The sequence below is a fragment of the Rattus norvegicus genome, chromosome 6 (genome assembly GCF_021556685.1).
Source record: "Rattus norvegicus strain SHRSP/BbbUtx chromosome 6, alternate assembly SHRSP_T2T, whole genome shotgun sequence".
NCBI classification, from domain to species: Eukaryota; Metazoa; Chordata; class Mammalia; order Rodentia; family Muridae; genus Rattus; species Rattus norvegicus.
The window spans coordinates 129,930,350-129,957,216 of NC_141539.1; the positions used below are offsets into that span (position 1 = coordinate 129,930,350).

General features: G+C 49.7%; 1 protein-coding gene across 8 annotated transcripts in view; it reads right to left on the bottom strand.

Moving 5' to 3' along the window:
* Positions 1-347: 347 nt before the first annotated feature.
* The window catches only part of Syne3 (spectrin repeat containing, nuclear envelope family member 3), a 91,558-nt gene continuing 65,038 nt past the window's right edge, over positions 348-26,867 (bottom strand). For 2 of the 8 annotated variants that reach the window (XM_087552958.1, XM_087552957.1), the window contains 7 exons: positions 26,497-26,669; positions 25,915-26,044; positions 24,248-24,406; positions 20,240-20,389; positions 19,210-19,248; positions 10,448-10,676; positions 348-1,728 (listed from right to left, as the gene is read on the bottom strand). In XM_087552958.1, coding sequence (XP_087409084.1) covers positions 10,467-10,676; positions 19,210-19,248; positions 20,240-20,389; positions 24,248-24,406; positions 25,915-26,044; positions 26,497-26,669 — 861 coding nt within the window. In that variant the 3' untranslated portion in view covers positions 348-1,728; positions 10,448-10,466. 8 annotated transcript variants of the gene reach the window in all.

Sequence of the window (26,867 nt, forward strand, 5' to 3'; positions counted from 1 at the left end):
ACCCACCCGTGACAAACCCACTTCTCCCTAAACCAGTCAGACTGGACTCTGTTGTCTGAAACAATCTGACTGATTCTAGAATCTCCCCTCAGCTAGTTCCCCAGCACACGTGGGAGACCTAGCGTAGTTGCGGGCTTCGGTGTCAGTCCTAAGCGATGGGGAATGCCAAAGCAGATGGCAGACAGGATACCCTGCATCAAGCCCACAGGAGCACAGTCAGGGAGACTGAGAAGACGCCTTGCAGTTGGGGTTCATCAAGCCCCACGCTCACCCAACTGATCCAAACCTTCTCAGGTTCACCAGTTCTGAAGAAAGCAAGTTAAGAGCCAAAGGGAGCCCATAAAGACCACGTTTAAAAAAATAAAGTTTTAATTTCGGAGTGATTTGAGAAAGACTGCAATAACAGCACAGAGTTCCCGCGAGCTTCACCCAGCCTCTGCTGGCTCCGCGGGCATCCATCAAAACCGAGAGGACATTAACACAGCACCTTGGAGTTAAGGGAACTGAACTCCAAGCCACATTTCCCTGGCTTCCTCTAATGGCCTCTTGCTGTTCCGGGATGCAATCCAGAACACACACTGCACTTTGGCGTCTCTAAAAAAAAAGTCTTCTTTTTGTTACCTTATTGCCACCTTCCAAAGGAAATGGGGCTTCAATGACTTGCACATGCTCAAGGCCGAGAAGCACACACATGCACAGGCAGCGTGAGCCAGGCTGTGGCTCAGAACAATTTTAAGCAATTTCCCTTTACACTCTTCAGTGGATGAACCCTCTGGTAGTGGTAGAAGAGAAACTGGATGAGAATCTGGTAGTGGAGGCTACAGGCAGACCAGGGCAGAGAGCCAAGCCAGCCAATCACAAGGCCTTCCAGCCAGCTATGGGCGTTCCCAGCAAGTTGTTGATCTCTGCTCAGGGTGCCCAATCTAGGGCAGCAGTGTACAGAAGGTCCCAGAGGCAGCCAGAGCTGGCAGGGACCCACGACAGGAGAGGCCAAGGAGCTGCGTAACGTTCTTGTCAGGGGTCCACAAGAAGAGGATGAGCCTTCCCCGTGAAAACTCGTCACTGCTGGGATTTGGGAGCCATGGATAAAAGCAGAAAGAACTGTTTCACACCTGACTTAGGAGGAAAAAACCACAATACACAGTCATAAACCCGCGTGAATCACCCAGCCAGGCACGCGAGCATTCCTGGTAGAATTAGAAAGCGCGCGCTCGCGCATGCGTGCGGATGTGATGTGTACTTTTACAGCAAATGGAATGTCCAAAAGGTGTGAAATGGAAAGAGGGTCTGGTCCAGCTTTCTTACCAAAACCGTTTTCACACCAAGGTTAGTGACTCATAGAAGGATCCTCTGCAGTGAAAACCTTCCTAACAGAGCCCCAGAACCAATTCCACACAGAAGCCCAGGGTGGAGAACCCCATGAGGCGAAGTTCTTGCAACATACTTAATCATCGTCGTCGTTCTTGACTAGTTAGAGGTGAGGGGCCGCCTGATTCCTGCTGTAAGACCCACGAGAATCCTTCTGAGAATATCTGTGGGACTTAGACCAGACTGCATGGGCAGGGGGTGGGGAGTCGCTCTCCTCAGGAATGGATTCCTTGTCAGAAGTGTGGTCTTCCAGTCTGACTAGCAACAGGGAGTCCTCAGGTGTACCTGTTGACCTGTGCTGAGCCCTGTGCCACTGGCTGGCTTCTCGGATCTTGCTATGAACAGGGTGGCATCTTTTATCTAGAAAAAATAGGCCATGTGAGCCAGGCTACACCTCAGAACAATTTAGAGCATTTCTGGCACTGGATCCCACAAACGCACATACACCCATACAGGCACACACATACACATGTATAGGCACACACATACGCACATACACACGTATAGGCACGCACAAGTGGTTCACACTGCGAGAGCCAATCCCTTTCATGCTTCCCATTTCCAGCTTGCAGCTTACAAAGGACTGTGGCTGGGGAAGACTGATCTTCAAATCCAAGAACAGAGAGAGGTACAGGGTCCTGATCCATAAAGGCTAGTAGGAATTGGTCTCAAGGCAAGTTCTCTTTGCTGGTGTCCAGACACAGAACAGCTTGTGTGTGTGTGTGTGTGTGTGTGTGTGTGTGTGTGTGTGTGTGTGTGTGTGTATGCACGTGTGCATGTGTGTTTGTGTGTTTGTGTGTGTCTGTGTGTGTGTGGTTAGTCTAGAGGATGCTGAGGACATTCAGGATACACCCAGGGCTGATGTTTGTTCTGGTTCCTGTGTTGCACTGGCCTTGGGTTCTACCTCAGCATGCACAAGGAATAATCCTGAGGCAGGCAAGTGTTGAACAGCTTGGTACTCTGGAATCACATTTGCTTTTGTTTTTTTTTTCCACCTGTCTTGTAATGACACACTTGGCAGCCTCCCTCCATCACCTGTATGTACCAGGAGCACATGCCCTTCTCCAAACACCACACAAGAAACCTCAGACCCTCTTCAGTCCAGTCTGCACCAGGCTACAAGCATCCTTGAACAATAGCATAGGTTCCTTAACTCCTAGTAACAGTCAAGTTTAGATAATTCTCTTCCAGTGTATTCCTAGGGTATCTGAGGATAAAGAAAAGAAGGACAACCAGCCTGAACTAGTTTTGGGGGCCTGTGTACCTTCTTGGCCACTGTTCTATTGCTATAAAGAGATACAATGACCAGGGCAACTTTTTATAAAAGAATTAGTTTTAAGATTTATTTATATTTACACACACTGGTGTTCTGCCTGTATGTATGTCTGTGCAAGGGTGTCAGATCCTCTGGAACTGGAGTTACAGACACTTGTGAGCTGCCATGTGGATGCTGGGAATTGAACTCAGGTCCTCTGGAAGAACAGCCAGTGCTCTTAACCTCTGAGCCATCTTCAAGCCCCCCAAAGAAAGAATTTAAATGGGGGCTTGCTTACAGTTTCAGAGGGTAAGTTCGTGGCCATCCTGACGGGAAGCAGACAGGCACGGCGCTGTAGCGGTAATTGAGAGCATTGCATTCTGATCTGCAGGCAACAGTCAGAGAGGAACTTGAATGACATGGGTTTTTGAAACTTCAAAGCCCATCCCCAGTGACACACTTTCCCCCAATAGGGTTGCACCTGCTCAACAAGACCACACCTCCTAATCCTTCCCAAACAGTTGTAGTAACTGGGGACCAAGCTTTTCAATGAGCCCATGAGGAGCAATCTCATTCAAACCATTACATGCAGTAAGGGGAAAGTGTATCTTCTACTAACCTTTTAGGGAGAGTCCCCATTGATCACCATATGCACAATTGTGATTAGAATCCGATGCATCATAGGAAGGGATAATAGGCTATTACAGGAATATCATAGGAAGATACCTCACAGGGACGTCATAGGAAGATAAAATAGGAAAGATGGATATATGACCTCATACGTCAATCAAAAAAGAGAGCCATCCAAGTCACGTCCCCTAGGAACTAGCCCTTCCTTCCCTTAGGCCCCAGAAAGGAGATTGCAAACAGTAACCAACCCCCTGTCAACTTGAACAGGTCTCTCTCTCTCTCTCTCTCTCTCTCTCTCTCTCTCTCTCTCTCTCTCCCCCTCCCTCCCACCCTCCCTCCTGCACAACCCGCTTTGCTTTGAATAATGGGATCTTGCTACTTCTGCAGATCTGCATGAGCCCAATTTCCAGTTCTTTGATTAGGAGGCCAAGAGCCTTGAAACACACAGCCCAAAGCCCAAACACCAGTCATAAGCCTGTCTAAAAACAACATCAAAATAAGCCAGCCATAACCCTGCTGTCTCTTCCCCTCGTGCCCTCCCTAGGTAACTCCTCACTTCAGAAAACCACACAATAGCTCATAGACCAAAATAGGGCTTTTTTTTATTTCCAAACACATAGCAGATACATTAAAAAAAAAAACTAAACTAAACATGAAGCAATGATCAGAACACAAAACCATCTCTCAGAATGCTTCTTCCACCAAAGTGAACGAGAGGCAGGGACCGCCATGCAGCTTCACAACAGCACTGAGCGAGGACTGGAGGACTCCCGTGGCCGTTCCCACAGAGCTGGGAGACGTGGAGGCCTTTAGTCGGCTCTGGACTTGATATGAACCAAGATAACGCACATATGTTCCAAGACAGGCATTTGGTTCCAAATCTGCCTGCCTTCCCAGAAAGCTGAACTTACCAAAAATTCATGTTTTATAATCACAGAGACTGTGACAAGAGGAGGTGGCCCCTCTGTACTGTTTATACCAGGAAAGATTTAAAACAATGAATTCGATTGTTCTAGACACCTAAACACACTTATGCAACACACAGGCACACACAGGCACACACACACACACACACACACACACACACACACACACACACACATGCCTTCCTTGTCCCCCTCTTCATCCCAGGAGCCCCTGAATCTTTGCTCTCCTGGAAGAATGTGGCCCACAAGCAACTTCTCTCCTGCATCTGCCCCTGACACTCCTGGCCTGTGTGTTTCCAGCCCCTGCCCCTGGCACTCTATCCTGGTGCTCCCGTTGGCAATGGAAGTCAAAGAGCTTGCTGGCAGAGGAGACACAGGGGAGAAAGCTTGCAGCCCTGCACGGAAATGGCACCTTCTAACAGGCTGGAGTAACATCTGACCAGATGCTGGAGTAACAGTGGCCTGTGGCCTCTAAGGCAAAGAAAAAAAGCCACCAAAAATGAAAGCAAATTCTACACAGTGGCAGGAAAGCACCTGAAAACCTTCTCACCTCTGGGCTCAAATTCCAAACGTCTCACTTACCCCACTGCCTGGCTGGTTTTAGTCAGGTTTCAAGGCCTTTTGTGTGCTCTGGGTTCAGCACCTAAACTTCGCTCTTGGCTCCACAACCCAGCATCTCTGGAGTTGGGCTGTATTTCAGGCCCTTCCTTACGGGCCTCTTTTGCTCTCCTCCCTCAGAACTAGATGAGAGTCTGCAGGCTCTGTCCCACAGCCACATAATGTCACCAGGACTCCAGGTGGCCTGGCTGTTAACAATGACCATTCCAGAAAGGATGCCTGGGATCTCTTAGGAAGCCGACTCCCTCTGCCATTGCTGTCTCCTGTGTTCAGGGATGCCCCAGTACCATCCTCTGAGCACCTATGATGTTACCACAGGAACCAAAAGGCAGGAAGGTACCTGGGGAACACTAAACCTGTGGGCTGTCCTATAAGACTTGTGCTAGGAGATTCCAGGCTTGGTTCTTCTGTTTTGTTTTTGAAAACAACTCTCCCTTGTTCTTCTTTGGTAAATGGAAGGTCCTCTTTTCATGCCTCGGGGCTGAGGGGGAAATGTCGGCTGATCGGAAGTCCTTTGGTTGCAGCCCTGTACTAGAGAGGCTCCAGTGCTGTCTATAGGGCGATGATGGGTCTCAGTGACCTGCTAGAAGGTCAGAGGGCTGGTCTGGAAAAGCTGTGACTCCCTTTCTCTTTCCAGGATTTGCTCCCAGGAGCTCCTCATGGCTAAGAGTGACTGAGTTACTGTGAGCTTCCCAGAAGACTTAGCTCGGCCCAAGCTCTGCAGGACAGGGGAATGCTGCCTCTGCACTCCCGGGATGGGTGTTCCAGGAGCACATGAAGGGCTCAGGGACTCCCGCCAGCTAGCAGGGGCTGCCTGTGCAGGCAGCACAGGGACGTCAAAGGGCCCCTAAATTCTAACAGAGATGTGGGGCTCTGGGTGAACCTGGGGTTCTTGTCCCAATAGTGGCTGATAACCTGGGTACCATCCTGATCTATTCCACCTTTTCTCCCTCCTAAGAAAAGGTGGATTTTACTGGAATGTTCTAATGTGTGGGGTTGGCGGAAGAGGTAGACAAGAATTTTGCCTTTTGTGGGGACTAGGATTCAGTATTAGAATGACAAGCAGGTACTTTCTCCACAGGACAAACTAGGAGTAAACACTGGAAGTATTTTGACGACCAGGAAGTCTCTTCAGGCTAGAGAGAGGGTGGCTCAGTGATCTGCCAAGGACACAGTAAAGGAGGGAACGGCCCACATCTCTCCTCCATACGGTCTCCTGGCCCTGACATTCTCCCGGTCCTCCTCTGGCCTTCCCAGTAGATCTCCATGGCCCTCACAGTCACAACCATATTTAATTAACAGAGGCTGTGAGGCTCCTTCCCACATATCCCTCCCCAGATCCCCGCATCTCCACCATGGCCTTTGAGCTCCTGGTAGGTTGAGCAGCACCTTTGGGAGTGCATTTGAGCTAAGTCAAGGGCCAAGGTCCTGGTCTGGGCTCAGCTCCTTATACAGAACAGACACCTTCTCGTCTAGGAGATCTGAGGGGCAGGGCCTACACTTTGTTTACCCTAATGTTCCAACATGTATGACCACAAGAAAGAACTTTAAGGGTTTGTTATGTGAGTTAGAATGAAGAGGGGATAGTGACACTTCCTCTGTCTGTCCATCCATCCATCTGTCCGTCTGTCCATCCATCCATCCATCAATCTACCACCTATCTATCTATCCATTCATCCATCCACCCACTAACCCATCCACCCACCCACCCACCTATCCACCCATCCATCTATTGTCTATCTTCTCTCTCTCTCCCCTCCCTCCCTCCCTCCCTCCCTTCCTCTTTCCTTCTCTCTTGTCTACCCGCCTCTTCCTGTCTCCTTTCTTAAACAGTGGTATAAACATAAGCAACATAAAGTCTGGCCCCTTAACACTGAGTGTGCATTGGTGGCCCTCAGCCTCTGTGGTCTCTGGCTCTGCTCTCCTCTGCCTGTTTCCCACCTGGCTACCCAAACCTGACCAGCTCAAGCACAGATTCTCAAGCCTTCTGCCGAGTCTGTTGATCTGGTCGGTCCTGGCTCCACTCTGTATAAAGGAAAAAAGGTCCCCTCAGCCCCTCTTGCTGTCAGGCGACCTGAGAGCCACCCCATTGGCACTTGGTCTTCCAGCAGTAGCTCACTAAGGGCCTGTCAATCTCCTTGTCCAGGCTGCAGAACGACCCAAGTTTCCTTCCTTTAAAGCATCTTGGGACACTGGTCCCACAGGGACAATGATGGAAGACTTCATGGTGGGGCAGAGCTCCAGGGTGAGTGGCAAGTCCTGCCTCTGGGAGCAGTGTGAGGATGATGATGAGGACTACTGAGGTGAATCCTCAAAGAGCCCCAGGCTGGCTCACCGGAAGCTAACCCCACCCCAGCAGAGCTGAAGGCAGGGCTGCCACTCAGTGAAACTACTCCCAGAAGCCATGAACACTGCAGTTGGTAGCACTGACCCAAAGCCCTCTCCTCCTGGTATGAGCTTCAGGGTTCAATAACCCTGGATTCAATTCTCACCAGAATGTGGGCAAGCGGCTTCATAGCTTCAAATGCCTTGGTTTCTCAGCTCACCTTTAGGGGTGAAGAACTCTCAGGCTTGAATCGGGGTGGGCAGCATGGGAATCAATTAAATGCCAGCCCTTTGGTGCCAGCTCCCCCAGATGTCATCTCCCATGTCTAGGCGCAGCCCCTTTGCCCTTTCTGCCAGAACCTCCGGGGCTTTATAGCTCCCCTGCAGTCATGACCACTAAGTCCACTTACTCCATCGTGTTATAGACATACTCTGCCCCTAAATGCACCATTGCTCTCAGAGAAAGGATGGGGCAGAGAAGGGCAGGAGGGGACACACGGGTGAGGGGACCAATGGCATTGATATTGGCAATGGATCCTCACACATATGCTTTCATGGGCCAGCCTTTGAGGATTATACGTGAGCAGTCTGCAGGACAAAGGAACAGGAACACACACACACACACGCACACACACATGCACACACACATGCACTCACACATGAGTGTACACACATACAGGTGCATACATACACATGCACATACGAACACTCACATGCACATAGACATACACTCACACACGAATGTACATACATGCGGGTGCATACATATACACGCACATACAAATACACACATACATTCACACATGCACATACACATCACGCATGTATACACACATATGCACTCAAACATGCACTTACATACATATGTACATATCCATGTGCATACACACATGCATAAACACAATCACTCATGCATGTACATACACACACATGTACACTCACATACATGCATGCACATGCACTGACACATATGCATACACACACACACACACACACACACACACACACCCCAGAGACCTGATACGTCTCTCCAGGGACTCCTTCCAGCTCTCTTTGATAACTGGCTAGGACACAACATCATAGTAGCAGGTGTCTGTCCCCATTTTAAGCAAAAGAAACTACATCTGAAAAGCGCCCAGAAATGGCTAGCATGTTCCAGCTATACTCATATGAAAGTAATAAAAATATCAGTCCCCTCTGTTAAAAAAAAGTTACACAACAAGCAAGCAATCCACAGTGTCATTGTCAATAGTTAAAAACACAGGCACCTTCCCACCTGCCCCACCCCCACCCATGTATGCAGTTTGACCCTCCCCAGCATTTACCAGGAGACACGCCCACATTCATAGCAAACAGCTCCTCTCTCTCTCTCTGTCTTTCTCTCTGTCTCTCTGTCTGTCTCTCTGTCTCTCTCTCTCTCCAAGATACATGTGGAGCTCAGGACTCACCTTCTAGGCAAGTGCTCCATCACTGAGCAGTTGAGCAGTGTGGGGAGGTTTGCTGTAACGAACCCAGTATCACCTCCAGACTGGGAACCAGTCCATTTCCGGCTTTATAGGTTCTTGCTGTGGAACTATGGGTGAGTAGCTTCCCCTCTCTGGGCCTCAGGTTTCTTACTTTTGGAATAGGAAAGTGAATATGGAAGTATCGATGGCCCTTGCCACAGTTCTGACCAAGTGGTGGACCAATGAACATCTTGGTGAACATCGGGACTCAGCTACCTGGGTCTGAGGTCAGGGCTCGGCTATCTGGGTCTGACTGAGGTCACCAGCCTCTGATCTCCCAGCAAACTGGCCAAGTGCAGGGAGGGCCTTGTGACTGGGGTTACAGACCAAGTCAGGGTCACCCAAGATGCTGCTTTCCTGTTGGCTGATATCCAGCCTTTACTGGGCACCATGCTAAGACGAAAGCTGCACATGGTAGGGCCTGATGCCAGTATAAGTGTGGTGACCTGAGAGTTCAGTCCCTCTTAGGGCCTCAGTATTTGCTGTGTTTAAAGTGCTACTCTGTAACACTGATAGTGATGATGATGATGATGATGATGATGATGATGATGATAATGAGGCTTGAGAATACACACATACACACACACACACCCCCACACACATATACATACATACATACACACCCCAAGACCCAATATATTCTGTCTGTAAAAAGGGAGTGTTAAGTATTTTTCTAGAGGTTTAAAAAAAAAGTGTCAGTTCAGGGTGAACCTGATCCAGTTTTAAAGCACTTAGGAATCATCCCAGAATTCCCTAGTTATGTTTCCAGCCTTGGGCATAACTGGAAATCTTCCACCCGTGCCTGGGGCTCCCCATGCCCGTTCCTGCCTGGAGTCAGACTGTGAGTCCTGGGCCCATCGAGGAAGGTGGGACCTGCCCAGCCTTGTAGATCCACCAGCCTGCGAGGTTCCTTCTTGGAAGGGAAGAGAGTCCCCTTCGGTGGCCTGAGTCTCTCCTCTCTGCTTTGGGTGGATGATGCCTGGCTTGGTGGGGAACTATTTCTACTCTGCTCTGGGCTCGTGCCCTAGGCTGTAGACAGCTCACAGCTACGATGTCACAGGCCACTGCAAAGTGCTTCACCCTTGTGCATCAGAATAAAAAATCAAGTTCATCTTTTTCTTTCTCCTGGAGAAAACACACAAATCGAACCCGCTGCTTCCTGAAGACATGGGGTCCTGGTCATGGTCACAGGCATTCCTCGATGGTCTGTGTTGTCAGTGGCTGCTGTGCCGGGGTTGGGCACTAGGCACCATCATTTTGTGGAGCTCAGTTGGGTCCCATCTTTACAGTTCTTCTGTTGCTCTCTCAGTATCCCTCTGACACGTGTCACTGCTCTGGCTGAGCCAGAGTACGGCCATCATGGCTTCTCTATTTAGCAGTATGTCTTTAAAAACAGCCACATACATACGTCCCAGGACTCTAATTCCGTTCAGCTATGGCAAGCAGTCAGAGGCTCTTCAGCAACATCTGGATTTCTGGGGGTCAGATGTCATCGATGTAACCTGTGATTTTTCCTGTCCCCCAGGGATGACAGGACGCTATGGCACAAGTGCCACAAATCCTACTAGAGAAACACACTGCCAGGGGCTTCCCTAGGCACAAAGAGACATTGCAGCTGAAGTTACATGGCATATAAAAATTCTGTACATATTCCCTAACCACACACAGTGCACATTTAGTATAAATAGACAGAAGCAGCATCGTAGAAAAGGCAAGTTTGTTCTGGGAACAGATACAACATTTGGTCTAAGGCTGCTCTGGGTGTCTGAATGGCTATCGTGCCCCCAGCAGCCAGGTTCAGAGGGACTGCAGAAGGTCACCTGTGCGCCCGCCGGTGGGCTAGGTGGGCGGAGGGCCGTTGTACCGCAGCATGAGCGCAAAAGAGCGAGCGAAGTTGTTGGCCAGGGCGCAGCTGCGCTCCTCCTCGCCCGCTGGCAACAGGAACAGCAGCAGCAGAAAGAGCAGGAGCAGAAGCTGCAACGGCAGTGCCACGCGGCATGCTTTCTGTAGGAGAGAGCAGGGACTCCGCCACCGCTTCTGCTGCCGACTCTGTGAACCAACAGGAGATACACCGTGAGTGACTAGAGGGCTCAGCGGGATGTGGGACGGGAGGAAATGCTGGATCAACCACGTGACTGTGGAGAGGGGTATGATGGGTAATCTTGGGTGTCGCTCTAGAATCACAAACCTCTGAACATGCCTATGAGGATGAGGGAGTTCTAGACTGGGCTGAGGTGGCCAGACCCAGCCTAACAGTGGGTGGCGCCATCTCACGGGGCTTCGAGCTGAATAAAAGTGAGAACATGATTAACATCCATCCCTCTCTGCTTCCGGATTGTGGGCATAGTGTGACCAGCCACATCCTTCGAGCCTGTCCTTGGGTTGCTTTTCTCAGGCATTTGTCACAACAGTGAGACAACTAGGATGTGTAGCTGAGCCTTGCCAGCTACAAAGATCTCCGCAGTTTTCCTGAGACTGGTCATTCGAGGATTAGGAAGAAGTGTAACAATTAACAGAACAACGGATTTGGCCAGGGATGACAGAAATCCTTGCCTGGTGGACCCACGGGCTGCTTCTCAGCTACCCAATCACAAAGGTTGGTGATCGGTCATGTACTGACTACGTGCTGATCCATGTTGGACTGCTGAGGCCGAGAGGCCCTTGGGGATATCTTTAGCCATGGTTTCTTATGAGATGCAGCATGTAGGCTGGTGGAGAAGCCTGGGTTAGTGTTGATGGAAGTTGAGCCTGTGTGTGACCTCAGGCTGCTGACTCTCCCATGGCCTTAATTTCCTCCTCTATAAAATAGGCAGAGGACAACAGCCTTCCAGGGTAGTTGAAAGCATTCAGGAAGCCCATGAGGAGTTGAGCACGAGGCCTTGGGTGGAGTGTGTGCACTCATGCTCTGGGTGGACTACTGGGATAGTGAACATGTTCACAGACAGGGGGCAGTGTCTCTGTGGTCGCCTCCTGGGTACTGAGGGATAGGCAGATGCCAGAGCAGAGAACAACATTCTGTTATTCAGCAAATAAAGGATGGGAACCACTGGTGGAGCCCCTTCCCTCTTGAACAAATTTGAGTAGGGCATAGGTAATACTCCGCAGAGAAACAGAGGCTAGGATCGCCAATTTCCTTGTTGGTCCCTAAAGAGTAATTGTTAGAAGTATGTGTGTGTGTGTGTGTGTGTGTGTGTGTGTGTGTGTGTGTGTGTGTGTGTCTGAGCTTTTGAAACTCTCATTAAATATCCCCTTTATTTCAGATATTTCTTATTGCAAACATCTTAGAATTTAGAGCCCTCAAGAAGAATGCAGACTCTCCAGAATTGATTGGAGACATCCAGCAGGGCCCACATGTAAATGCAAACACAGCTGGACCTTCACTCGCTAGTTTGGAAGAAATGAGGGGACAGGATGCGTGGACACGAGAGAATATTGCTGCATGTTCTGCTCGGTTTTCCTTTCCAAAATTCTGTTATTTGTAGTGTGTGTGCAAGTGCATGCATGTGTGTGTGAGTGTCTGTGCACATGTGGCATGTGTCTGTGCACATGTGGCATGTGTATATGCATGTGTGTGGTATATGTGTGTGCACATATGTGCATGTTTTATATGCATGCTCATGTATGTGTTTGGTGTGTGTCCTGATGTGTGATGTGCATGTGCACACATGTATTTGGTATGCATATATGTGTGTACCTGTGCACATGTGTGTGCACACATGTCCATGTGTGTGCATGTGTGCATGTCTGTGAGTGTGTGTGCCCATGCATGTGTGTGGCATGTGCATGTACATGTATGTATAACATAGGGGGTACCTGCTGGCTCATGTGGATATATGCACAACCTTTGGAGAAGCCAAAGATTGATATCAGGATGTCTTTCTCAGTATTGTTTCCATCTTTTGTTGTTGTTGTTGTTGTTGATTCTTCCTGAATCTTTGTGTTCACAGCCTAGTCTGATCATCAGACCTCAGGACCTGCTTGTCCCTGCCCCTCACCCTGGGTGTCGGGATCTGAACTTGGGTCCGGAGATCCTACGCAGCACTCCCTGTAAGCACTAACCATCTCCTCAGCCTCTTCCATTTCCAACCAGAAACTGCTCAAAAGGTAGTCCGTTAAGTTTAAAAAGGCTACTGACAAGGAGGGTTGATGGGAGGAGAAGGGAGGCAGACATGCTGAAGTCATAATGTCAGACGCTAAAGTGCTATGAAACATGACTTGCTCTTTACAGACGCTGAGTACACGCTGTGGGTTAAAGCGCTGCTTTTTGCCAACACTGAGGGTCATCGTTCCATTAGGGTAAATGGGGAAATGGAGGAAACGGCATAGCTGAAGTCAGGACAACCTCTGGAGGAGGGGAGCCGGCCAGCAGTTACAGGCTCCCTGGCTGACGTGAGGTCCTGAGAAGTTGGGTGGAGTGGGGGAGAGGAAGCCTTAGAGATGGGAGGGCTGGGATCAAAAGGAAGCAGCCCATCTGATTGACAAGTTCAAAGCAGCCTTTAGGGTTCTGTGGGTAGAAGGAAGATGGCATCAAGTGGGGTTGGAGGTCAGTCGGGGTCAGAGACAGCATGGCTGAGCAAAGCCCAGCTAGGTATTTAGCTGGGACAGGGAAGGGACAGCTGACTGCGGAGCTGTGTGTAGGTGACACCCAGGGAGGTCAGTGATATCGCCTGCCCCAGCTCCAAATGGCCTTACTGCCCATGGGACACAGGAGGAGAGGCTGTCCAGAGCGCCCACCACCAGGCATGTGAGTGTCCACTGCACCTGCTAATTGTTTGTTTTTAAACCTCAGCTGCGGGATCCATCCTCTACCACGAGAAGCCAACCAATGCCTCCTGAGGTTTGGTATCGCAATATCCCACCCAACCAGGGTACCTGTCCAAAGGCAATCATTCTCTTACTACCAAAAAGAAAGCAGTCACCACCAAAGCCAGAGTAAAGTCGATTGGAAAAGCTTCCACAGACAATATACCTACTTGTGTATGTATCTGTGTGTGCGTGTGTAAGTATATATCTGTGGGTCTGTATGTCCCTATATGTATGTATACGTGTGTGCATATGTGTATATGTGTATGCGTGCGCTCATGTGTGTGAATGTATGTGTATGTGTGTGTCTGCATGTATATGTGTGTATGTGTATGCATGTGTGTGTATATACCTACTTGATCAATATACCTACTTGGCTGGCATGCCTGAAGCTCTAGGTTTGATTGCCCGCACTGGGTAAACTGGGTGTGGTCGTGTCCACCTGTCACACAGGCAGTGGCAGATTTAGAATCCTGGTTCATCCTTACAAATGAATCTGAGGCTTAACCTGGGCTGTGGGAGACTCAGGGGAGGGAGGGGAGGATGGACCGAGGTAGAGGAAGTGAAGGAGAAAGAAGCTGCATGAGGAGAGGCTGTGCCTTCAGTGGGGAAGAGGGACAAGGACAGGGACCTCACAGGAAGAGGAGCAGAACACTCCACATCTGGTTGAAGGGAGGGGGGAGCTATTTCTTGAGAATTTGAACCAAAGGCAGGGACTCCCCCAACTAGATGGGCTGTATTCCCCATAGTGTAGCCCAAAGGAAGCCAGAATGAAATGCAACCAGCAGTAGAGGTTTTGACTTTCAAGATTCCCAGGCAAAGATGCCCTGAGTGAGCGGGAGGAAGCCATCGTGAGTACTCCCTGGGGGAGCTAGATTGGGACAAAACTCTAAACTTCAGCAAGGTGAAAATGGGGGCTGGGGGTGAATCTTGGAACCTTGGAAATACAATCAGGTAAACCCAGTGCCACTCCTAGGTGGGTCTGTATACCACAGCCCTACGGTGCGGTGCCCAGCATACCAAGAGCCCTATTGTGTGGTATGCACCTGCTCCTGGCCCCTGCTAACTGCCCTGGCTTGCCCTGGAAAACAGCAGCACCAGTCAGACCAGACAGAAAAGGCTGTTTTCAGGGAGGGTGGCACCACATTCCAGGCCACAGAAAGGCTTGAGATGAGTCGCAGCCCAAGTCCAGCTGCCATCCGAAAAGTTAACTACAATTTATGTGTCTGAGGGCTGCAGGCAAGCATCTGCTGGCACCGAGCTGGCTAACACGTTGGCAGTACAAATTTAATAAATCTTAATTACTCTGTTTATGCAAACAAACAGGCTGGAGCTGCTGACGCAGCTGGAGCTTTAGATGACTGGAGGCCTGAAAAGAGTAAGGAAGTGTGGAGAACCAACAGCACGTAAATTGTCAGCCTAACAGTGGGCGTCTTTCTTCCCCGTGGACTGAAAATAATGCATAGAATGCTTTAAAGTTGGTGAGATTACAGCCTCTGCAGAAGCCGCTTCTGTTCTACTCAGATGGCCTCTGTGTGTGCATGTGTACTGTGCATGCACGTGTGTATGTGTGTGTGCATGTGTGTGCAAGTATGCATGTGCATAAGTGTGTGCATGTGTGTGCAAGTATGCATGTGCATAAGTGTGTGCATGCATGTGCATGTCTGTGCAAGTATGCATGAGCATAGTGTGTATACATGTGTGAATATACGTGTATGGAGTTCTGTCACACTTGCATGTACCTAATCAGGTAAATAACAACAGGCAGACTATGAATTTGAGCCTTGAATGCCCCACAGAGACTTGTGCGCTAAAAAAAACTGATCTCCTAGGGGTTGGGGATTTAGCTCAGCGGTAGAGTGCTTGCCTAGCAAGCGCAAGGTCCTGGGTTCGGTCCCCAGCTCCGAAAAAAAGAAAAGAAAAAAAAAACTGATCTCCTCACTAGCTACTTGGAGGAGAGGAATCTTTAAGAAGCAGGGCTGCACATGGCTCAGCTGTAAAGAACACTGTCTGCTCTGGCAGAGAACCTAGGTTCGATTCCCAGGTCCCACCCAGCAGCTTACAACTGTAACTCCAGTTCCAGGGGATCGGGTGCCCTCTTGTGGCCTATGTAGGCACTGCATGCATGTGGTGCACAGACTTGGGGGGGTGGGCATGCAAACACCATAAGGATAAAGGAGGAGGGGGCTAGAGGAAGGTCTTTAGGCCACTGGGGGAATGCTCTTGAAATAGTCTGTGGGACAGACCCTGGCCTTCTCTTCTTCCTCTTCTTTTGCTCCCTGGCCACGAGGTGAGTGGTTTTGTTCTACCTCCTGTTCCCACCATCATGTGCTACTTACTCAGGCCCAAACCGACAGGGACAAGTGACCCCAATGGGAAACTCTATGGAAGCCATGAGCCAAATAATCCTTCCCTCTTGATAAGCTGATTTCCTCAAGCCTTCTGTAACAGTAACTGAAAGCTGACTAACACGAGACGGCTGTCACTGCTCTTTCTGCTATTGGAAGAAGTAGGAAGCCTATCTACAGGCATCCGAGTCCCTCATATACACAACAGTTGAGAGCCTACTAAGTGCCAGTTGGCAGGAAGGAAACTTAGGAAGAGCACGGTTGAGTTCTTTGCCAAATCACACACACACACACACACACACACACACACACACACACACACACACACACACACCAGTGCCTGAGCCTGGTCTTAAACCCTGAGCATAAAACACCAGTTCTCAAAGTGTGGTCCCTGAACTGGAAGTGGACGTGTGAGCAACACGTGGGAATGTCGGAAACACAGATTCACGAACTATCCAGCCCGATGGATCAGAACCGCAGCAGGGTTGAGCGCAGCCGTGTGGGCTCACAAGCCACCCTGTAGGTCGTCTCTGGTACCAAGCAGCTGTGAACGGCCTCATACTTTGCAGGAGGCTGTGGCTATTGGCTTAGAAGGAAGTCATAGCAGAAGCCAGCCTTTTACATGCCTGTGTGTTTGAATCAGGGTGGATATGCACAAAGAACCTTCTGGTTTGTACACTCGATGACAGAACAATGGCCATCCTCTCCTGGTTGTAGCTCCACAGGGCTATTTGTTGAGCCTTGGGGCTAGGAACCCTCGTGGCTGCTGCTCTTCAGAGCCTCCTGACCCAGACAGAGATGTCCAAGCCCCAGCTCCACATAAATGTCCTTGCCACTGCAGACCCAGCCAAGTGCTCACACTCTAGTATGGCATACATCGCTGTCTTGTTGGTTGATGGTATTTGAGCACCTTAAACATCATTCTGCACAGAATCAGCAGTGACTCCATAAGGACAAAATAAATGAATGGCTGAAAACACAGGCAGTTAGTGGGCACCATGACTGGACCAGGGATCCAGATGTAGCTAATGCTTAGAATCTTTCTGACAGGTACAATCCATGGCCCATGTGTCACGTCACAGCTAGGATGTGGTCCAAAACAAAACTATAAACATATTTAAAATATTGTGAGTTGTGTTTAAAAGGAGGAGGAGGAAGACAAAGCAGAGGTGGAAGAGGAAGAGGAGCAGAAAAGGAAAAGGAAAAGGAGAAGAAGAGGAGGAGGAGAAGAGGAGGAGGAGAAGAAGGAGAAGGAGGAGGAGAAGAAGAAGAAGAAGAAGAAGAAGAAGAAGAAGAAGAAGAAGAAGAAGAAGAAGAAGAAGAAGAAGAAGAAGAGAGGAGGAGGAGAAGAGGAGAAGAAGGAGGAGGAGGAGGAGGAGGAGGAGGAGGAGGAGGAGGAGAAGAAGAAGAAGAAGAAGAAGAAGAAGAAGAAGAAGAAGAAGAAGAAGAAGAAGAAGAAGAAGAAGAAGAAGAAGAAGAAGAAGAGAGGAGGAGGAGGAGAAGGAGGAGGAGGAGAAGGAGGAGGAGGAGGAGGAGGAGTAGGAGAAGAAGAAGAAGAAGAAGAAGAAGAAGAAGAAGAAGAAGAAGAAGAAGAAGAAGAAGAAGAAGAAGAAGAAGAAGAAGAAGAAGAAGAAGAAGAAGAAGAAACAACTCTTTGTGACTTGTTGTGTCTCAGTGTCAAAAGGTTGGATGCCCCTTGATCAGCTCTGGCCTAGGATGCATGGATGTGGACTCCCAACCATGAAGGGCCTTAAAGTGCAGCAACCACTGGCAGATACCCTTGGTACCTTCCATCTTCCGCCAGGGGCCACCAGGCCAGGCAGTAGTGGTCACATGACCTTTCCTGACACCTCTGCACTCCACAAAGTTCATGTCATTCTGAACTGGGGGGGTTGGGGGGGAATCCTGGGCGACACACCTGCCCCAGTATGTTCTGGATCACACAAGCCTTCAAAATTAATTCATGGAGTAAATTAAGTCAATATCGGTATTTCCATTTCACACACTGAGAAGGGAGACCTAAGGCAAGGTGATTTGTCCAAGGCCACAGAGCTAGCTGAAGGGCCCAGGGCTCAGCCTTGGTCCCCTCAAGATGCCAGAGGCCAGGAATGAACCCAGGGTGTCCATACCAGAGATGCTGACTCTGGGGCATGAGGGATCTGAAGTGACTCCAGGTCCTTTGAACCAGAATGTGCTGGGGGCTCATGTTAATGATAGTAACACCGGGGACAGCAAGGGACAGGATCAGGGAGACCCTCCAAGCCCCAGGCACACTGTGAGACAGTGAAACATTAGGTGCTGAGGCCTGAGGGCTGATGCTAGTCAGCCGCCACATGCCTGGTGGACACAGCCAGCCTTCACAACGCTTTTTTCCTCGCGCTTAGAGTGGAGTTAAGAAAACTATTTTGTCAATGGTAGGGTGCATGGAGATGCCCAGCCACAAGTGTCCTGTCTTGAATTGCAAATGTCCCCACAGGCTTCTGGTTTGGACAGCTGGGTTCCTAGCTGACTGTCCCTATTAGGGGAGGTTGCAGAGACCTTGGGAGTTGGGGCCAGCTGGCTGAAACATATGCCTGGTCTCACTGTTCAATTTCCTCCTTCTCCCTCTTCCACCCCTCCCCCTTCACCTCCCCATTCCCCAGCCTTTCCCTCTCCCTTCATAGTTGGTCAGGAAGTGAGTGGGCAGCCCTTCTCTGCCACAGGCTCCCAAAGTTCTGACATACTGCCCAAGCACATGAGTCCGTAAGACCATGGCTGCATTCTCTGAAACATGAGCCCAAGCAAACCCTTTCTCACGTCTTTTTTTCCTGTTGGATTTGGTCACAGCACCGGAAAGGGAACTGAGACCACTAAGCCCTAGTCCTGGCACACAGAGCCTAGACTGTGTCATCTTGTATAACACCCAGTATCGCTCTAGTGCTGCCACCTAGAGGGCAGGAACTGGTACTGCTCCCATTTTTGCTGTGACCAGCGTGGGAAGAGCCTGCCTGGCAGAGAAAAGGACTCCACCACCCTTTTGAATGTGTCCCCTGGGACCAAAGAGGCCACACGATCTATTTGCCCAGGATAGTCCAGGCTCCTGGGTCAGTCCTGGTTTACACCAGCTGTCGCAGGTGTAATCAGAGCAGCATCCAGTCCTTTTCCTGAGTGTCCCCAGGGTCTGGATGACAAATCCAGGGTCCCTCCTCAATCTCATGTCAAGGTTAAGTCATCTACACACACTTCAATCCCTCCCTGAGCCTGGGGCTTCCTGAGAACACACTCCTCGGGGCCCAACCCATTACAGCCCAAAGCTGGTTCTCCATCCATGCTCTCCCGCTCTCGCGGAATGTTCTAGAAAACCCAGACACCCTGCGCAAGAGTCACGGGCCTCCAGCCTTGCACATTCTCTGCCCTCTAGCTGTGTGGAACAGATGGCAGACACATACCTTCTGGAATGCAGTCAGCTCCCCTGGAGAACTCTCCGTCTGTTATTTTAGGGAAGGGGGAAGAAACGGGGTAAAAAAAATCAGCTAGGCGCGTAAAACTTAAAGCCCAGCAGAACCCGTAACAGAATATTCATTTTGTCAGGGGAGTATTTCGCTCAAATCGCCGGTCATCTGGACAGCCTGCACCAGCAGGGGATCCCATTTAATGAGCTTTTTAACACACTTCAGGGCCAGGTGGCACTGTCTGGATGGCCTTGGCCCGAGCTGGGGATGTGGTCTATATGGCCTGGGCTGAGCTGACACCTAGTGGCCAACCTGGCAGTTGCGGAATTAAAAAACTGCCTGGCTTGCAGAAAGCTATGGCTTCTGGGTTCTGAGACCTGGAAGTTGGGGTCTGGAGGCCATCCTACCTACTCCTTCCTGGGCCTAGGACACTTAACTTCTTTGTCACGCTTTTGTCACCAGTTTGGAGGGAAGGATGCCCCTTTGTGTAGGCGAGTTAGGTGGCCGTATTGTTTAACCAAGGGCTATCATTACCATAAGTAATGGTTTGCCTAAGAGACAGGAAGTCCAGGAGACAAAAGGGTCAAAGGTCAAGGCTAGGGGAAGAGAGGAGCCGAGTCTCAGGACTCATCCCTATGGCAACATCAGACCCCAGTGAAGGGCTCTGTGGCCCTTCTAGCATTGGCATTGGGGTTGGGGCTCAGCTATTCCCGCCGGAGTCAGCTCTACAACCAAATGCGGAAATGACCTAAAACTAACATGGTGAGAGGGAGACATCTTTATGTACTGAGGAGGAGTCACTGCCCTTAGTCCCAGGACTCCAGCTTCTCCGGGAGGTCAGATGGACATATAATATTACACGCTAAGAGCCTGAGACCCAAGAGTGTCCCCTCTCTTCCTTTAAGCAGCCACATTGGCCTGACATATGGATACACAGGAACAAACATGGGTAGATGGACTCTGTCTCCCCAAGACATGGGTGCCCCCTGGGACCCCAGCCTCTCCCCTACCCCCGACCAACACCCACCAGCAGGTCGCCGGAGCCCTTGAGCTTGGACTTGTAGAGCATCCACCGGTATCGCAGATCTTCCAGCTCATTGGAGGGGTCCCTTGCTGGTCTGTGACGAAGCAGGTTCTCAAAGAGGATCTGTCCTTCTGGGATCCGAGCCTCCAGCTCCTGAGAGAGAAGACGGCAGCATCATGCCACAGCTGCCCAGTGACTCACGAACCCCACCCGGCTGGGAAGAATGAGCCAATCAAGTGCCATCCGAGGCATGCTGGGAAAAGTAGACTGGACCAGTAACATGAGACGCTCATCCATGCAAGTTTTTTTAAAAAGGGTTTTTTAGGGATGGAAAGACAGCTCAATGCTTACAAGTTACGGCTGCTCTTGCAGAGAACCTGAGTTCAATTCTCAGTACCCAAATGTTGGCTTGTAACTATCTCTAACTTTAGTCCCAAGGAATCTGATGCCCTCCTTCTGGTCTCCAAGGGCACCAGGCACACATGTGGCACACAAGGGCACAGACATACAAGCAGATAAAAATGTTCTTGTTAAAAATTGGTCCTATGGGGGCTGGGGATTTAGCTCAGTGGTAGAGCGCTTACCTAGGAAGCGCAAGGCCCTGGGTTCGGTCCCCAGCTCCGAAAAAAAGAACCAAAAAAAAAAATTGGTCCTATGTATATTTATTTTATCTGCATGGGCATTTGCCTGCCTGGATCCATGTGCATCCTGAGTGTGCCTGGTGTCTACAGAGATCAGGAGAGAGAATCAGATCCCTCGGAGCTGGAGTTATGCTTTTTCTGAGCCACCACATGGATGCCAGGAAGTAAACCCAGGTCCTCTCCAAGAGCAGCAACTGTTCTCGACTACAGAGCCTTGCATCCAGAATGTCAGAGAACGCCCAGCATACGGAATAGCAATGAGGTCCATTGACCACAGTTGTTACTCTCAACACTGACAAGCTGGGACCACGAGAAGTTGGTCACGGCGATCATCACGATGAAATGATCACCGAGAGGTGACACTGCTGGCATTTGAGACTGCCAGAGTTGATGCTCAGTCGGGTAAGCCTTTTCTAAGTAGACCATAGGGCGGCACTTCCTCTTCCGGGAGTTCTGAGAGATGCTGTGGTATGGGTGGATGAGGGGTCTACAGGCTGGAGCCTGGGCTTCAATCCCAGCTTTGGGCTCTAGCTAAGCTACTCAGCACCCACCACAGTGTGGGATGGGACCAGAAGTCATTGTTGATGTGACTGGAGTAGTGGGTGGGGAGGAGGGTGGAGAGACACTCATGCAGCTCCCTCTGTGGGCTAAGCCTTGCACTGAGAACACAGGGCAACATTTAAAGCCAGCAATGGATTCACAAAAACAGGGACAGCTAGTAAGGACAAGACCGAGGAAGGCGGTGGGAACAGCTCCATGGCAGAGCACTTGCCTAGCACGTTGGATGGAGGCCCTGGGTTCAATCCCAAGCCAAGTCAAAGCACCACAGAAGCCCTGGACATGGACGAGGCCTGAGAAGGGAGGCCTCTGTCCAGACCTCCTGTTGCTTAGGACTTTTGCCAACCTAGGGGGAAATTACATCAGCTCTGAAGCTTCCGAAGCCTCCCAAAGATAAGGCGAAGAAAGACGAAACCTGGGCCTGGTAGAGGCAGGGGCCTATTCTCTTTGTAATGAGATGCCCACAGAATTGTTCTCGGAGTAAGTGAATCCAGGCCTTGAGTGTACTCATAGCTTAGTTGGAGTTTGTGGCCCTTGAACGTGGACTCAGCGGTCCCAGAATCATAAAGCCCCCATTTTTTTTGACAATAGCAAACAAAATCATCTCTGTTGGAAGAGATTATCCTAAGTCCCAAATTAGTCTTAATATATATTTTGTTCAGGACAAAAAGCAGCCACATGACAATATGCGACCCCAAGAATGAAAAGCAAAAATATATAACAGAAATACCCGGGCTGGAGAGATGGCTCAGTGGTTAAGAGCACTGATTGCTCTTCCAGAGGTCCTGAGTTCAATTCCCAGCACCCACATGGTGGCTCACAACCATCTGTAATGAGATCTGATGCCCTCTCCTGGTGTGTCTGAAGACAGCTACAGTGTACTTATATGTAATAAATAAATAAATCTTAAAAAAAAAGAAATACCCCTAGAAACCTGGAGATAGCATAATTATTTGTCAATGCAATTACGGTAGATTACAGTCCAAAGAATTAAAAAACAAGCTTAAACATTTCATCAAGGATGTGACTAAAGCCAAAAATGTCACCAACCAGACCAACTGGAACCGAGTAGAACTTTTAAAACTGGTCGTTACAACAACCAGCGTTAAGACCTTAACAGACACACATAACCTCGAATAAGACGCAGCTAGTAAGAGAACTAGCAAATGGAAATGAGTCAGAAAAAAATATTCAGAATTCAACATTCCGAGTCAAAGGTGAAAGATACACAAACAAAGTAAAAGAAACACAGTGTGTGGGGGATGTAGATTTCAATGACAGTTGAGAAAGGGAGGAAAAGGTATCAAGGCAAAGTTAATATTTTAAGAGAGACTGTCGGGTACTTTTTCCATAAAGACCTACACTGCAAGTGCAGCTCAAATGATTGCTGAGCAGGGTAAGTAAGAAGAAATGTGGACTCTAACATCTGACTGAGATTTCCCACAAATAAAGGAGAGAAGAGGCAGAGTGGGCTTGATGAGGGAGGTCTGTCCTGTGTAATGACGTAGGTTTGAATGTCATACTAAGGGCGTCAAGGTCACATTAGTGATTCTGTTGGGTCATGGCTAGCTGCAGACGGAGTCTTGACCTGGGAGAAGGCCCACCAGAAAGGAGGCTGCTGTCATGGTCAGGTGAACAGCGACGGAAGCATCCAAGAAATGGACTTGAGAAGGGTTTGGTGACTTCTATGGGTTGAATGATTGCCCCATTCCAAACTCAGGTGGACAGTATTGGGGGATGGGACCTTTGAGAGATGACCTGATCTGAGGGTGGGATTAACATCCTCAGGGATGGGTGGGACTAATACTGTCACAAGAAGGCCTTTTTAAGACCCCTCCCCCTTTGACTCTTTAGACCTCCTGATCTTTGGGTCATATTGTGATACAACAAGGAAGCCTTGCAAAGTTCTAGGACTTGGAATTTCTGGCCTTTGGAAGGTAAAATTCTTGCTTATAAATCGCTCTGTCTGGAGTATTTTGTTATAGGATTATAGTATAGCGTTATAGCAGAAACAGACCAAGACAGTGACTAGCCAGACGGCACAGAGGAGAGAGTGGTGGTGGACTGAACACAACAGATGTCCGATTCCCCACTCCCCACCCCACAATACCTTACATCATGCAGTGGAGTCTGTTTTCCCTTCCCTTGAACCCCAGATGGCCTGCTGACTTTCTTTGTATAACACGGGAGAATCTGTGTGAACTAGCATGTGACATTAGCACACTGGTCCCAAATGGAGACACCCAAGGGCCTTGCCTCTTCCCGTGGGCTTCCTGACAGTCTGCAGCCACCTGAAGCAGTCTGGGCTGTCCCACCCAAGAATGAGACAGTCATGGCCCATGTCAAGTTCCTCTCCACCAACTCTCAACCCTCCTCCAGTTAGAGCCACCTAGCTGCCTCACATCTGATAAAAGATCGGGTAGCCCGGCAGATGTGTCTTGACCCCACAACTGTCAGAAACAAGGCTGAGCTCAAATCACCTAGTATCAAAATCATGAGTTAATTATGCTCTTGTTTTAAGCAACCCAACTGTCATGGTGGTTTATGACACAGTGGCAGCTGACCAGAGCAAAGTAGTCAGTGGTGATAGTTTTGAAATAGAGAGATATAAAGTAGGATGGATGGATTCATGTATGGATGTGTGAATGCATGAATGGGTAGGTGCAAGGAGAAGTTAAATATCTGAACAAAAAAATTTAAAACATTACTTAGACTCAGGATGGCCCACAAACTACTATTAAATCAGGACGTCCTTCATCTGAGGACATCCTGATAGCATGGACACCATTCAGGGTTATTCCTTGAGACAGACCTGCAGCTTAAGCTCTCTGGTCCTCAAGTCCTTGGCTGTGGCTGTTCTCATTGTGGTGATTCTAAGTAGCTTGGAGTTTTCTGCCTGTAGCCACTGTTCAAATTCCCTCAGGAGCTGGGGATGATCTTCATGGAGGTCGTGTTCTTCTGGTGGGTTCACCTGCAGGAAAGCATGTGACCAGAGGTGAGGACAGGAGACTCAGGGGGCATGGGAGAAGCTCAGAGGGATGAGAAACAGTCTCTAGTCATCCACATTTAGGGGCCAAGAGCATCCCTCACCATCACCTCTGGGGATCCCTCTCCGTCACCCTTCTGAAGTTCTAGAAGTCATCACCCTTCTTTACCAAGATGCCTACCCAGTGGCCACCTTCCCTCCATGTTTGTAGAGTTGTGGACTGAGTGAAATGAAAGCCAGTCCAGCTAATTCCTTCCCTGTCCCTTGGTGGGTCCTCCCTCTTCCCCAATATGGCTGGAGAGCCCCAGGTTCCAGTTTACAGGCTCCTGAAGGTTGAACTGCCTCCCCTCTACTTCCCCTTTCTCTCCCCCTCCTCCCCCTTTCTCTCCCCCTCCTCCCCCTTCTCTCCCCCTCCTCCCCCTTTCCCTCCCCATCTTCTTCCTCCTCCTCCCCCTCCTCCTCCCTGCTGCAGCCTGCAGCTGCACCTCAGCCCCTTGAACTTAAGCTCCCTCTCAGTCTCCGTAAGCGCTGTCCCCTCTACTGAGAACATGCCTGTGGTGGATTGAAGGATAGCTGTCCCTATAAACTCATATATTTGGATGCTCGGTTCCCAGGTAGTATAAATATTTAGGAAGAATTCAGAGTGTAGCCTTATTAGAGAAACTGTATCAATGCGGATGGACTTTGAGGCTTTAAAAACCTATGCCAGTCCCTGTTAGCTCTCTGACTCATGCTTGTGGATCAAGATGTAAGCTCTTAGCTACTGCTCTGGCACCAGGCCTGCCTGCTGCCGCCATGCCCCCTGCCATGACGGTCACGGACTCTAAGGCTCTGGAACTGTGAGCCCTCAATAAACCTTTTGTTTTTATAAGTTACCTTGGTTGTGGTGTTTTGTCATGGCAACAGGAAAGTAACTAAGACAATGCCTCCCCTTCCCTCCCTCTCCTGTTCATATTTCATCAACACTAGATGGACTTCCTCACCCCAGATTTGCATATAACATCCAGCCCAGCACCAGCAAAGGCTGCACCTTTTAAAAGCCTGCTTAACTTCCGGACTCCACTCCCGTGTCTCTCATATTGTGTTCCAGAGCCCTGTGCACAGACCACTTGCTGGGGCTTGTCAGCAAACAGAATCAGGCTACTGGGTCAGGACCTGTATCGCTGATATGTTTGTTATCTGGGGTCAGCAGTAATTCCTTTAACCTCTCCCAATATGAGCTTCTGCAGGGGTTCAGAGAAATGAGGGCCAGTCTTGTCCAGGGATATTCATGACCTTCTGGTGTGATCTGAGACCTCTAGATCTCAGACCCTCAAGACCCTTAGTCCTCCAGAAATTGGCTTCTGAGGTCGCATCGGGGGAACGTAACAAGAAAGCAGATACATCCCATGAGCTAAGCATGCAGGGCAGGAAGGAAGCTGTGCTGGAGACCCCCACTTCCTTGGTTGACATTGGATCTGACCTTCCTCCTGAAGCCTGGGAGACAGACTCACCCCATGCCGTCTCCTGGGAATGGGATCCTGAGGGTTGATGAGAAAGCCAGCCTTTGGGATGTTGTTGGTGAAAACCTGCTTCTTCCCCGTGTCCACCTCCGTCCTCTGCAGCTGCTCGTTCCTCATGAGACTGGGAAGACAGATACTTACTCAGGATAGCCATGTGATGAGTATCCATCGGTCCCAGGAAAAGCGACAGGACAGGGGTATCAAGAAGGACAGGAGGGGTTGGGGATTTAGCTCAGTGGTAGAGCGCTTGCCTAGGAAGCGCAAGGCCCTGGGTTCGGTCCCCAGCTCCGAAAAAAAGAACCAAAAAAAAAAAAAAAAAAAAAAAAAAGGACAGGAAACTGCTGGGATTCACTAAAGCAGCCCCCTTTGGAGACCATCAGAAGGCTTCATTGGCCTGTTCATGCCGCCATCTCTTATTTTAAACCCACCCACCTCATCATACCCGGAAGGTACTTACAGGTTCCGGGTTCCATGCCTGACACACACACCCTAGCTACAGCCATCTGCTCTAGGGACCCCAGGAGGTAAGAAGGTATTGTCTGGGACATAGTGGGGAGCAAAGAAGGCTCTCACCTCAGCATGCTCTCCTCTAGCAGTCGCAAGGCCTGCCAAGACTCCATCAGCTTCCTCAGCTCCTCCTGGACCACGGCTGCCCCTTCTGGAGAAGACTTCTTCATCACAAGCTGGCCCAGTGCTTGGAGCAGGGAGAGCTGGACCTCTTTCTCTGGGATTTCAGACAGCAGCCTCTATGGGAAACATGAGTGAGTGTATACACACACACACACACACACACACACGTGCGCACACACACACACACACACACACACACACGCACACACACACATACAGATGTGAGGCACTGACTTGGGGGAGTCTCTGTGCCCCTATATGAGGTCATCCTGAATGCTTTCCGGGCACATGGCTGAGAGAATGAATCAGCACCT